This window comes from Narcine bancroftii, chromosome 10 (genome assembly GCF_036971445.1).
Source record: "Narcine bancroftii isolate sNarBan1 chromosome 10, sNarBan1.hap1, whole genome shotgun sequence".
In the NCBI taxonomy this organism is placed as follows: Eukaryota; Metazoa; Chordata; class Chondrichthyes; order Torpediniformes; family Narcinidae; genus Narcine; species Narcine bancroftii.
Window position 1 is genome coordinate 23,285,534 of NC_091478.1, and position 14,739 is coordinate 23,300,272.

A 14,739-nucleotide genomic window follows, 5' to 3' on the forward strand; every position below is an offset into this window, starting at 1 on the left:
GCTTTGCAATTAAAGTTAGGAGTTCTGAAAAGCCTCGTTAACAACTTTACGAATGGACGTGTCGCCCATTTTTGCTGGAGGTTTTTTACAGAGCAAAATGTAAATGTTGAAGACCCAACAGTCCCGAAGCAGGAGTTTGACCTGAAATGTTTACTGTCCATTCCCCCCCCCATGCTGCTTGACAATTGAGTTCCCCCAGGGGTTTGTTTGAGCTCAAAATGTGTAATTTTGCAGGATTCTTAGACTTTGTTTAATTTTTATAATGCAAAGGTTTCAAATTATCAGTCTGCTCGAGTTGGCACGTATAAACGAGTCTGCAGCAGACCTCTCTGCCCTGCAGTGGTGCGCGCCTGGCGGTTTTGAAACGCCGAGTTGCGGACGGGGTGGACTCGGCCACCGTAACGGCTTGGCCAAGATGGCGGCCATAGAGCCACCAGCTCGCTTCGGCCAGTCGGTGAAAGGTCTACTGTCGGAAAAAGTCTCCACCTGCACCACGGATGTTATTGCGCTCACCAAGCAGATCCTGAAGGGTTCGCGCAGCTCTGAGGTACGGGCGGGCGAAATACCAAAACCGACAGGAAGTAACTCCCGGCGCCTGCCATTGAAGGGCCGGGCCTAGAGTTGGGGATTCAGCATCACCCCTCAGCTCTTGATGGATACTAATGGTTAACATGGTTCTTCTCAGCAAACGGTATAGACTCACAGAGTTGTACCACATGGAAACAAGCCCTTCAGACCAACTTATCCCTGCTGACCAAGTTCGCCCCGTTTTCCTACGTTGCCTCCCAAGCCTATTTTTTTTAATTGTCCTCCTCTGCTCCCTCGGTCCTAAATCCACTATCCGCTGTGATGAACTTGTGCCTCAGGTCCCATGTAAACATTTCCCCTCTCTCCTTAAACCTATGCCCTCTCGTTTTGTATTCCCCTACTTTGGGGTAACATTCACCAGAAGGCGTTCGATAAGGTGCCACATAAAGGACATACAGAAGATAAGGATGCATGCAGTTGGGGTGTGAAAGATTCTATTTTTAAGTCATCCAGAAATGACAATTATTAAGGAAAAACATGTCTTTATTATTTTTATTAATACAGAATCCTCTTGCATTAAATCGGGTGTTAGAAAAATTCAGTCATGTTTATTGAAAGCATTATGTTCATTGGCTTTTCCAGACAGCTACATTAGCATTTATACTAACAGTTCGAGGCCACTTTAAAGTGCTCATTGTTAAAACAGGTTGACAGAAGTGTTAACAGCTTAAACGATCTGACAGAGCCTGTTCTCCCATTCATAAACAGCTTTGTGGTCGGCCACAGCTGTTTCTCATTCATAAACGGGACTACTACTGAGGGCACCAGTGGCGGTATCTTTGCTTTGTATGCCTTAAAGAAAAGCTTACTTTGCTTTGTGTGTCTTAAAGATTCAATTAACTCTCCAGACTAATAATGAGCATTTGATGATTAAAACTTAAACCAAAAGGACACAGAGCACAGATATTTGATATGTATCGAAGGCAAAACCTAGATATTACCTATGCAGTATTAACTGTTAATGTGGGTAACTGTTTGATGTCAGTGATTTACATTTCTTAAGAGACAAATGTTAACAAGGAACTGTAACAATATCTCAAAGGAATTCGAAGATGTATGTTTATCAACTTGTAAGAGATGTGCTGCCAAAATATGCCATAAATACTGTACCATTTCACAATGATCTTTGAATTAGGTTCAATTTTGACTAAGGTGACATTGTCTACCTGAACTTGATATTGCTTTCTCCTGCTAATGTAATTTAATAAACCTATATTGTATGCCGTGTATTTTCTGTCTTCACAGCATTGGTTAACAACACAGTAGTGATGTATCGAGGATTGATTAACCAGTAAAAAGCAGAGAGTTGTGATACAAAGGTTTTTACTTGTTGGTAATCACTGATGATTGGGATGTCACAGGGGTCAGTGCTGGGCCCACAACTGTTATGATGTGCATAAACGATCTGGAAGAGGGGACCGAGTGCAGAGTATCTTGGTTTGCTTATGGCAATAAATTGAGTGGAAAAGAAAATTGTTCAGAAGATATGGAGAATCTGCAGAGAGATAGATACCATAAATTTCTGCATATAAGACGACCATTGAAGCACCTAAAAACACACCAAAAAACAGGAGTCGTCTTTATAGGCCAGGTTAAAAAGAAGTGACCTTAAAATTCTACTCAAAGTACCACTTCATTGATTCCATAACCCACTCAGACCCCACCCTACAACAAATGTCTAAGATACTGAATCTAGGATTCAGGGGTAGGCAGGACGTGTTCATGCTGTGGTGATATTTCCTGGGCTGACACAGAATCTTGCAATAGATTGTTAGATTGATCGACACATTGAGAAGAGGGTTGTATGTGACTAACAGATGGTTGGGACACGTTAGTGGTTTGAGGAAAGGAGGTAGTTAACTGCACCCTGGCTGAGGCAAGGTCACGGAGGGAGACAGTGTCTTCTCTTCCACCTGGATACATAATTTGTGTGGAGTAGCTGTACTCTTTCTACAAATGGGTCAGATTTGCTGTGTCTAATTGTTTTCTCAGCAAAACTTGTCCCAGTTTAGATAGCCAGGCTGGCAAAGTTGTCCCAGTGTTCGATTTTCTAGGAAAAGTAAAAATACATTGGTGAGGGCTTTCATTAGTAGCCGTGGATAGTAAGGAGAAAATAGAGTGTAGCGCTTCTGGCAATACATTTTGCCAGTGGCTGGTGGGGTAACCTTTAGATTTCAGTGCAAGAGTGATAGTTTTTCAAATAGTGGCATTACCCCTCTATACTTGCCCATTACCACGTAGTGATACCTTTTGCCAGGAGGGCTTGGTCTTAGCTCAGTGCTCATAAAGGCAGATCTTCTATCACTATGAATAAAGTCAGGATAACCAAAAATACTCAAGATTTTATCAAGAGAGTGAATTACAGTTGAAGCTGACACATCGGTACAGGGGATAGCGAAAGGAAAACATGAGAATTCGTCTATAACATTAAGGAAGTAGATATTTTTATTGTTAGATGGTAGTGGTCCTTTTAAATTTTATACTGAGCCGCTCAAAATGTCTTGTGGATTTAATAAGGCTGGACTTGGAAGGTTTGTAGAACTGGGGTTTGCACTCTGCACAGACTACACATTCCTTAGTCATTTGCCTTGCATCTTCGAGTGAATACGGGAAGTTGAGAGACTTCACATAATTATTCAATCTTGTAACACCAGGATGACATAAATCTTCTTGAAGTTCTTTCAAGCGATCAGATTGTATATGAGCGCAGATCATACCAGATAGAGCATCGGGAGGATTGTTCAGCTTCCCTGGGCGATAGAGATTATCATAATCATAGGTAGAGAGTTCGATCTCCGGTGCATAATTTTATCGGGTGATGTGGATTTTAAAGGCACATTTGCCTCTGGAATCATGCTTTATGTTTCCTGTATGAAGTTTTAACCCTTTGTTTAAAAACTCCAGAGAGTTGTTAACTCGGCCTGCGACATCACGGGCACTAGTCTTTGCTCCATTGAGGACATCTAGAAGAGGTGGTGTCTTAAGAAAGCAGCCTTTATCCTTAAAAACCCCGCCACCCAGGCCATGCCCTCTTCACTCTGCCGTCAATGGGAAAAAGGAGCCTGAAGATGAGCACTCAGTGGCACAAGGACGGTTTCTTTCCCTCTGCCATCACATTCCTGAATGAACAATGAACCACCAACACTGCTTTACTGTGACTTTTTCTTGCACATTTTAAAATTTATACTTGTAAAATGGTTTAAATAAATGTTTGCACTGTGACGCTGCCACAAAACAATGAATTTCTTGACAATAAATTTTGATTCTGATCTGATGTTTGGATTAGACCCACGATGAGGTCTGGGGTTGAGTGGTCCTGACATATTTGAGCAGGTTGTTGTAGTCCCTTGAAATTGAGGATTAGATTGTTTTGATTTTGTAATGAAAATGGCTGATGAGACCATAGTTGGAACCGCAGACTCTTCCATAGATGGCATAGGAAGCGCCTGATGGGGTGAGCACTCCTTTCCCCATCTTGAATGCTCTTCTATCCTTTGAGCAGCTTGGACAAGAGGTTGCCAGAAGTCAGTGGGAATGTTGCAGTTTTTTTTGCACATCCACAATCTTTTTTGTCCAGTTGGTAATCTCTTCCTGTGGGGCTCAGGCCTGAAACATTGGTTACTCTTTGCTTTCTGTAGGTGCGGCATGGCCTGCTGAGTTTCTCCAGAACTTTTATCTATTGAAACAAAAGTTGAAAAGACTGCTTCCCAAATGAAGAAGTAATAAGGCCCAAGGAGCAGGCATTACCTGCCCTGAAGTTCCAAAGTGGTGATGATAACGAGTTTATTGTCATGCACATTGTATAATGTATATTTTCACTGAAATTCTTGCTTGCTGTAGCCAAACATGTCATCTTAAAAAAAAACTGCAATAGAATGCTGTATATAGTTATGTAATAGTCGATTTTCCTTCCCCCCCCCCCCCACCCCGCAACCCCACTTTTGTGCCCAAAAATTTGATGTGTTTTCTGTATGACCTGTGTAAACGATGACCCCCTATTTTTGGCCCTAGCTGTCCGCCCTTCCCTACATCCTAACCGCCCACCCACCAGGACTCTAGAGGTCCAGCCACTGCCCACCGGAGCTCCTGATGCCCAGCCTACCCACTGGAGCTCCCAATGCACCAGCCTTCCACCCATCGGAACTCTTGATGCCCAGACTGCGAACCCTCACCCCAGCCGTCCAACCACTGGAGCTCCTGATGCCCTGATTGTGGACCCTCACCCGGCTGTGTGCACACTGGAATTCCTGATGCCCAGGCTGTGAACCCATGCCCTGGCCTCCTGCCCATTGGAGCTCCTGATGCTCCAGCCACCTGCCCACTGGAGTTCCCAACACCCTGACCGAGGACCCTCACTCCAGCTGCCCGCCCACCAGAGCTCCCAATGCCCCAACCCCAGACCCTCACCCTGGCCACCTGCTCAGCAGAGCTGCCAACTCCCTGGCTACAGACTTTCTCCTTGGTCCCAGCCGCCCGCCTATCCAAGCTCCCAATGCCCCGGATGCAGACTTGGCACCTGGTCCTGGCCATCCAAACTCACAATTCCTAAAATGACATAGGTAATACTTTTGACTGTGGTAAGTACCTATTTAAAAGTCAACCTGAAAAATTGGTCCAAAAATTCAACGATTACACAAATATATATGGTACATAATTGTATTAAAAAGCTAATAAATATTGTTATTTTTGTACAAAAAAAGTTACTTTGCAATAGTATAGACCGTCCTTTTATTGTGCCACCACAGTCCTTGTTTAGTGTAACAAGGAGAGGCTCTGGACCATGATAGTTGTTGGGAAGTAATTGATCTTGAGCCTAGAGGTTCTGGTCTTCAAGCTTCTGTACCTGGAGTCATAACTCTATCTGAAGAGATAGAGTCATGACTCCAAATCTCATTGTTCCCATCACAGAAACCAGAAGATCAATGCCACTTTTCAGGTGAGAAATCCTCTTTGCCCTCTTGATTCTGCATAGCATTTCAATGAAAAATGATCTTTTATCATTGTCAAATCTTGTAATTTGAATAATCCCATCTACTTTTTTAAATAATTTAGATATGTAGCACAGGCCCTTTCAGCCCATGAGCCTGTTCCACTCAATTACACCCGGTATGTTTTGAAAGGTGGGAGGAAACTGGAGTACCTGGAGGAAACCCACGGGGAGAACATACAAGCACCTTACAGACAGCATGGGATTCGAACCTCTATGCTAACTGCGCCACCCACTTGTGCTTATTGCCATCACATTTTCCTGATGTACAATGTTTACGTAAGTAAAATTTGAACTGATTTTGCCGTTGCAGCTCCTTGGTCAGGCAGCAAGAAACATGGTGATGCAAGAGGACTCCATATTACACTCTGAGGATGTAAGTACTCCATTTAGAGCCATCGTATCTTTCAGGATAGAGCAGGCCCTTCACCCCAAATTTGTCCAGTGCTGGCAAAGTTGACATTCTGAGCTAGTCCCATTTGCCTGCGTTTGGTTCATATCCTTTCAAGCTCCTTTCACCATTCTACCATTGTGATAGTGACTGGATCATTTCTTGTGGTGCCTTTGGTTAGGGATAGCTATTGGCCAGATCATTGGAGAGCATGCTGCAAATTGTTTTAAATAATTTAGTAATCAAAGGTTCTATACTTGCTCATTTCACTGTCCTACTGACATTTTCATGTCTTTGCTCTTCAGATTCACATTTTGATTTACTGTCAGAATACATACATGGCATCACATACAACCCTGAGATTCTTTTTGCTGCGGGTGAGGCAGAATTACCACTTAATGGCATTGCAAATAAAAAACTGTACTCAACATACACATGCAAAAAGAGGTGAAAAATCAATAAAGTGCACAAGTAAGAGTCCTTAAGTGAGTCCCTGGTTGAGTTTGTTGTTGAGGAGTCTGATGGTGGAGGGTAGCAACTATTCCTGAAACTGGTGGTGTGAATCTTGTGGCACTTATACCTCTTCCCTGATGGTAGCAGCAAGATCAGAGCGTGTGCTGGGTGGTGTGGATCCTTGATTGCCACTGCTCTCCAATGGCACTGTTCCCTGTTGATGTTCTTGTTGGTGGGGGGCGGTTTTAATATTTCAAAGATATTGTTTTCATTATTTTTCTCCTTGTTTTGGGCAGAGCCTGCGGAAAATGTCAATTATAACAACACATCTTCAATACCAGTAAGTATAACTCCTTTTATTCTTCTTGTCCTTCCTGTTTTTACACTTTCCCAGTGCAGAATTAAATTCCAAAACTAAGTCCAATGTAGGCCTCAGAAATAGGCACAGGTTATTTTTTTAATATTTAATTTTTGTTCTATTTGCAGTGTTGCAGAAACTTTAGAGCTGTATTGCTGGATCCTGGAAACCTGTATATTTGTGGGAAAGAGAACTTTAGGGAGAAAATTGCTATAAATTAGACAAACTTAAAATACAATTAATTATTATGTAATAAGCTATAAATTGGAGAAATTTATCAATGCAAGAAGTGAAAATGTTTTAACCAATAACGATGAGAAAAGAGAATCTGGAGCAACAAACAGTCTTGGAGGAACTGAGCAGGTCAAACAGCATCAGTGGGAGAAAAAGAATGGTGGACATTTCAAGCTAGAATCTTTCATCAAAAATCTTGAAGAAGGTTGAAAATCTTGGGGGGGAAAAAAGCACTGGTCAAGGTTGTGTAAGGTTTGCTAATTAACTGCGGTCAATTAAATGTGAAGTTTAAGTGGAGCAGCCACTATATGAGTGGCAGAGTGGGACTTGGAGTCTGGTTCGAGAGATTTCAGTCAAGGGACTGGCATGGGTTTGGCACTGATAGCAGTGCAGGGGAAGTGCAGCCGTTTTGATTTGGAGGCTGAAGTGAGGACAGATGGGGCATTTCCTTTTTCAACAGCAGTGGAATTGGCAGCCAAAGCAATTCTGTTCTTCTCTTGTTGAGTTTGGGAAATCAGGGACACTGCAACCACACTGGATGAACTCTGGATCTTTTGGGAGGTTGAGGGGGTGAGGGACAGGACTTGCAGGGAAGCAGTCACACTTTGGAGCAAGAAACAGCTAACTGGATGACTTTCAGGTGAGGGAAAGGGAAGTTAGGTTATTAATGTTGTATTGTAATTATTTTATTTTATATTTTTTCTTTAAATGTAATTTTTCTTTTTATTCCTGTGATAAAATCTTTAAATAAAGTTTTAAAAAAAAAAGGTGAGGGAAAGGGAATAGGCAGTCAGTGCAGGGTCGCCTTGTGATCATTCCCCTAACTAACATGTATACTGTTTAGGATACTGTTGAGGGGGATGACCTACTGAGAAAATACCACAGTGGTCAAGTCTCAGAGAGGTATAGGAGAAAGGATGCGTGCTGTACTGATAGGTGCTTCACTAGTTAGGGGAACAGGTAGGAGGTTCTGTGGAAGAGATCGCAACTCCAGCATGGTATGTTGCCAAACCGAGGAAACCTGCAAATTGGATGAACAATCAACCAGACAACATGAACATTGACTTCTCAAATTTCCGTTAACACCCCCCTCCCCAAGTCTCTCCCCCGGCCCTCTGTCTCCTTTCTTTCAGCTCCTCACCTCACCCCCTTCCCTACCTTCCTATCAGATCTACCTTTGATCCTCTCCCCTGATTAGTTCTCACCTTTTTCCCCTTCTTCCTGTATCCACCTATGACCTGTTTCGTCGGGTTGTACTTGTACAATTAGGTGACAATAAACTTGACTTGATTCCTGTTAGCCTGTGCTCCTTCTCCTTCCCCTACCCCTTCCTCTCTGATCTCCCCCTCCACCTTTTTATTCAGGTACTTGCCTCTTTTTGTTTACCCTGATGAGGGCCCAAGCCCAAAATGTTGGTTTCCCTTCCTATGGATGCTACATGACCTGTTGAGTTTCTCCAATATGCTTGTGTATTGCAATTGACCCCAGCATCTGCAGACTTTCTTATTTAGTAACATTGATGTTGATTCTTTTATTCTGAAGTTAAGAACTAGAGTGAAGTAGATTTTTCCAATATATGGAAGAATTGAAATTGTTTTGTCCTACAACACTTTGGCCCAACTTGTTCATGCCAACCAAGTTGTCTTCCCAAGTTATAAACCATTTAATGAGTTTATTGTCGTACACTGAAATACCATGCACCAAAATGCTTACCTGTTGCAGCCACACAGATACGTAAGATGTACCATGACAAGAGCATACATTAAATTACCCCAATATAGAAAGAGAAAATAAATATTCACAGTACAGTTAGTGGAAGAAAAAAGTAGTGTTTCGGTAGCAATGGCAGATCTGTTTGTGGTCCCAGAGTAGTTTATGATTAGGGTAGTAAGAGGCCATTCAAGAACCTGATAGCCATTGGTTTAAAAACTGTTCTGCCCCATATCCCTTTAAACCTTTCCTATCCATGTACCTGTCTTAATCTGTATTGAGTATGGCAATGCAATGATTTATTCTATAAAGAAATGAGAAGACAATAATGTAAATTGTTTTTGTTAAATATTTATTTTCTGTCTGTGATTTAAAATATGCTACACCCTATTTTTTCTTCTTCTCTATTTTATAGACAGGAAGCTATACAGAAAAAGTAAGTATTTCCTACATTGACAATGGTGGGAACTCTATTCCACTTGCTGCTTTATGCCCCATGATTTTTATCATAGGTCTTGGGTCACTTCAGCAAACAAATGACGATCAGAGTTTGGAATCAAAGTTCAGATTTGGTGTCAGAGTACATGGGCAGCATGGTTGGTATAGTAGTCAGTGCAACACCTTTACAGCAGCAGGAATCAGGATCGGGTTCGAATTCCATGCTGTCTGTAAGGAATTTGTATGTTTTCCCCATGTCTGCGTGGGTTTTCCTCGCATGCTCTGGTTTCCTTCCACAATTCGAAACGTACCAGGGCTGTAGGTTAATTAGGTATAAATTGGGCAGCACAGACTTGTAGTCTGAAATGGCCCGTACCGTGCCGTATGTCTAAATTTAAATTTGAAGTACATACATGATATCACATATAACCCTGAGATTATTTTTCTGCAGGCCAGGCAACAAAACACACTTAAGAAAGAATGTTAGACATTCTGTGCCAATGCAGATGTAGGTATAAATACACAGTATGAAATAATAAATAAAGTATGACATCTTAAATGAGTCTCTGTATGAATCTGTTGTTCAGGAGTCTGATAGTTGAGGGGTTGCAAGTATTCCTGAATCTGGTGGTTTGGATCCTGTGCCACCTGTACCTCCTTCCTGATGACAGCAGCGAGAACAGAGCACGTTCTAGGTGGTGCGAATACTTGATATTTTTCAACTGCTGAGAGGGAGCTTCCCTGCTGCTCAATTGAATTATGACAAGGTTTAACATCTAATCCTTGTCTGATAATTTGGTCATTCTCTGTCTTCTCTCTCCTTTAAAAGGTTGTGTTTCCATTGCCTATCTCCAATCCATGGGAACAGTTTCAAAATCTGCAGAATCTTGGGATTTAGTCAAGTCTGTTAAATTCTAGTCCTCCAGCCCATTAAGCCTACGCTCACTATTAGAACACCCCCATCACTCCCATTTTTTCCCCTAACGTTTATTTTGTCTTGCACGTTCATCAACATCCTCCCACTTGCTCAATGGGAAATTGACAGTAGTGGATTAACCTTTGGGATGTGGGAAAGGAAACCGGAGGAGCCAGGCATGTGCAGCAGATAAATTTGATGCTGTTAGCACCTGGGGTCAGGATCAAACCTGGCTTTATTGGAGCTAAGCTATTGTGTTGCTCTGTCAAGTCGATCTCCATCAGAAATGTGAATGCAATAATAACTTCAGCTTTTCGTACAGTTGGTGTGAAACTATAATTTTACAGCTCGATGGATGAGGCAGGAGGGGCAGGGTGTGTTCTTAATGATACGTCCTTTGTGTTTATGAACTGTTGGCTATAATGATTACACATGCATAAACGCATGCTTAGTTTCCTGCTTGCCTATCAGGCATCTGCATCTTTGTCTGGGTTAAGTGGCAATGTTTCCTCAACATCTGGCTGAGGTTTCTTCCCTCAGCTGGTAATGTAATGCAGATAAGAAACCAAACCACTAAAGACTTTGTTGTTATAAGATAGCACTGTCACTTTCGCCAGCAATTGTTGGTTGTGAAATTGAGAATGGGAGCATGGTATCATGTCTTCTACCCTATATAAGTAAAAGTGGGAATGAAACTTTAAATCTAAATAGCTAGACTAAGGTCGGAATGTAGGATTGCCTAAAGAAACACTGGAAAATAACAAATTATTTTAATTCTTTGAATTCTGTGCTTTTTTTTCATTGGTAAAGTAGGTTGATTTTTTTAAAACTCTGTGATGAGGATTGTTGAAGTTTCTGTGATGCAACTTTAAATGCAAGCAGAGCAACCTAATGCTTTCTGACATGCACACTGCATTTTACACTTAGACATACAGAACAGTAGCAAGCCCTTCGGCCCATGAGCCCATGCTACCCAATTACATCAATCAACCTACAATCCCCGAATGTCTTTGTAAGTGGGCGGAAAACAGACTGCCCAGACAAAATCCACGCAACTGTACAGACAGCGGCAGATTTAAACCCGGGTCTCTGGTGCTATAACAACATCGTCCTTATCATTATGCAAACTGTACCACCCTTGCATAATTCAATAATGCATCAAATGCAAGTGGATAAAAACGTTGCATCGAATCCAAGCTTGATTTCCTAAATCTGCACCAAATCCATGAAGGATACGTTGCAGGTTTTAACTGGAATGTTGTAAAGTTAGGGAGAAGGCAGCGCCATTTACTGGTTGGCCTTCTCGTCCAGATTTGTTGTTTTAAGTTATTTTTTAACCACAATGAAAGTTCCTTGCTGTCCATGCCAGAGCAGATAAGGAAACTTGTTGATGGCCATCCAGAAAGGAACAAGCATCTGGTGGCCCATTAGATTGATGTTCTCTTGCACATGAGGAAAAGAAGGTCACCTCACAAATGGCTTTATCATCATCTTCTTAATAGTGTGCTTCAAGCCTTTAATTTGTGACAGAATGTCCCAGACACATTTGGCCTTCTCGCATGGTCTGCAGCTGGTGAGAGGCTTACTGTGAGTGCTTTAATATTCTATGTCTGTCAGCAACTACAACAGCAACAATTAGTGTGTTGGATCCACCTCCGAGATGGTGACTCCCAGGAATTTAAGTTTGCTCACACATTAGGGTTAGGGTTTGCTCACCTGCTTCTCCTTTGATTGTCCCCAATGATAACTGGGTCACACACCTCTGGTTTGTTCTTGTCAGTTGAACAGAATACTGTGATATGAAATTTAGTGGGGAGAAATGTGTGGTAATGAGTTTGTGGAGGTGAAACAAGAGGATTACAACAAGGTATTGGTTAACTGAGAAGATATCGAATAGCAGAGAAGCACAGGGAAAAATAAGAGAACATTTCTATTGCTCCTAAAAGGTGGACAAGTCAAGTGATTAGAAAGGTACTGAGGATAGAGACACATGAGACTGCAGTGAAGTAACAATCTGCATGACGAATAGTGGGTCGAACAGCATCAGTGAGACCCTTCATCAAGATTGATTGTGAAGAGAGGAGGTGGTTGGTATAAGTTGAGGATGGGAAGAATGAAATGGGCCAGTGAAAGATTGGTGAACCTCTGTCTCTCCCTGCCCCAAACCAACCTCCTTATACCAGCTGCCTTCACTCTCACAAACAGCTTTGGTGATAGTTTTTGACTTGAAACTTGACAATTCCTTCTTCCCCTCCAGGCATTTTACTCCGTAAACAAAAGCATATAACAGGTTAGATAGCAGAGTGAATACTGTGTACAGTTCTGGTCACAAAAAAAATGTGTGATTTTTGTGGAGAATGTACAGAGGAGGTTTTGGGACATGTTAAGAGAAATGGGAAATTTTATCTGTAAGAAGAGATAGGATTTATAAAGAACAGAGGGGTGACTAAATCAAGATGCATACAATTAAGAGGTTTTACATAGCATGAATAGGAAAGACCTATTTGCCCTAGCAGAGAGATTGAAAACCAAGACGCATAGATGAAGGATGGATTAGAGGGGAGGTGAGGATTTTTTTTCTAGGCAGATATTAATAGGGATTTTGGAATTCACTGGCTGAAAGGCTGTTAGAAGCAGAACTCCTCATCTCACTTTGATAGTTCTTGGATATGTTTTTAATACTCACAAAAAGGGATCCGCATGTGTAGCTCTTTTTCATCTGGCAGGTTTTTAATCTGAAAACCTGAAAGTCATACAATTATCTTGTAAAAATGGCCATTTGGCACAACTCACCCACGGGGACACTCTCTGTACTCGTCCCATCTCCGAGCACTTGGCCAATAGTCTTCTGTGCCTAAGCACATTCCAGAACCTTACCATTCTCCTCTTGTATCTCCTCTAAATCTCTCCCGCATTCCCCAAAATATCTGTCCTCTAGTTTTATCAAGATCTGATATGGTGCCTTCATCTTATTCTTCATGTAGTGTTTCCATCATCTTCAATTTTTTGCAGGAAACTATGTGGTCCATCATTCCAGTTCCCAGCAGAGCATTTTTTCCATTCACCCTCTCGTTACCCTGAACCCCTGTATTCTGTTCTCTCTCATATTACCCCTTTTGATTCTTTTTCTACTTATCCAAATGAATGGGTGATTTCCAGAAGCCAATTAGTCAACCAAGATATCTTTGAGCTGTGGGGGGAAAACAGAGACCCCGAGGGAAAGCTACACAGCCAGACACAGAATGTGCAAACACCACACAGATTGCATCAGAGATCAGGTCAGGATTAAACCTGAGTCCCTGGGGCTGTGAGATGTTTTAGATTTCCACCATCTCCAGGATGTTGTCCTTGCAGAACATTATCTTTGTTACTGGACATTAAAAAATATTGTTCAAACATGAAACAAGCACTTCATTCAAGATTTATTTAATCATCTCTACAATGAATGAAGTAAAATTAAATTGAAGTGGGGAGCAAGGATGGTGTTATTTGTGGTACTATTGATGGTTACTGTAAAAGCACAGTACCAGATTAAACATAAATGTTTTTAAATCTCTTAATTAAATGTTTCAACAGCGTTGAACTTTCTACAAACCTTCAGGACCAGCTGAAGCATCTCTTAAAGTGAACTGGAAAATGGCAAGATTATTACTTCCAGGAGAAGAATCCTTGCATCGAATTTAGGGGTGGGTGGGAGGAGCGTGTTGTCTGTGCTCACAATACAGCAAGGATCATGAATGTTAACACCTCTTCATTAAGCCCCTCTTCACAATGCCCTCCAGAACCTTCCTAGGTGTGCTGTTTGATAACAAACACACAGTAGTTTCTGTCCTTGAGAAACACACAACGTTGCCATTGGACGTTGAAAAGTTGCGCTGTTGAATTGGGAAGCAGTAATATTGTTGATGTGTATCATTGCTTCGCTGGTTGGGTGTTTGGCAGAAAAGATTGTGTTGTAATGTGGAGGGTGATTTGTCAAACATTTGTGGTTTATAATAACCTTCACATTTGTATTTATTAGTACAAGATCCTCTGTTATCTTCAATAGCTGAATCCATTTTCATTGGTCATAATTGACTGTTGTATTCTAAGTTCATTAGTCTAGTTTCCATTGACCCATCTGACAGCCTGGAATAATACTGTGTCCCAGCAATACATACTTAGCCATGCATCAATGCTATAAAGTTAACACATAAGGAGAATTATAGTTGTTTAACTGAAAAGGTTAAAAATTGCATTAAATATTTATTGGAATAAATCCTAATGCATTATTGTAAAAGAGGGTTCCTCGTTCATTAGAATCATGTGTGTGAAACTCTACAATGTTCTGAGCTCTGTCAAGGGAACGAGATCTAAAGAGGTACACAAAGTCTTCTTGATAAAAATGCAACAATCCTTCTGGCTTTGTGGATGCCTTGTCCTAAGATGGCACAAGATGGAGAAGGAGTATTTGTGACAGCACTGGAAAAGTCACCATGCATCAGGAGCATAATGGAAGTTGAGGAGGGAGCTCATCGCACAGCATAACTTGCTCAGCAGCCGTCACTGAGGCGGAGTCTGACCTTTCCATGCAGTCTTCATTGGTCACCTCAGGATCGGACATGAAGCAACTTATCCTCGATGCAAGAAGACTGACAGAGTAACGTGTCACAGCTTCTGGTATT

General features: G+C 41.7%; 1 protein-coding gene across 2 annotated transcripts; it reads left to right on the plus strand.

Annotated features, from left to right (window-relative positions):
* Window positions 1-379: 379 nt before the first annotated feature.
* On the plus strand, window positions 380-14,354 carry borcs7 (BLOC-1 related complex subunit 7). Of its 2 annotated transcripts, XR_011345431.1 has the most exons (6): window positions 380-547; window positions 5,889-5,951; window positions 6,716-6,759; window positions 9,137-9,157; window positions 11,578-11,662; window positions 13,652-14,354. XR_011345431.1 is itself a non-coding variant. In XM_069900189.1 (5 exons), the coding sequence occupies exons 1-5, from the start codon at window positions 416-418 to the stop codon at window positions 13,701-13,703; spliced, it is 312 nt and encodes a 103-aa protein (XP_069756290.1). In that variant the 5' UTR covers window positions 380-415; the 3' UTR covers window positions 13,704-14,354. The 2 variants fall into 2 exon arrangements, 1 of the variants encoding a protein (XP_069756290.1); XM_069900189.1 differs by lacking the exon at window positions 11,578-11,662.
* Window positions 14,355-14,739: the final 385 nt, after the last annotated feature.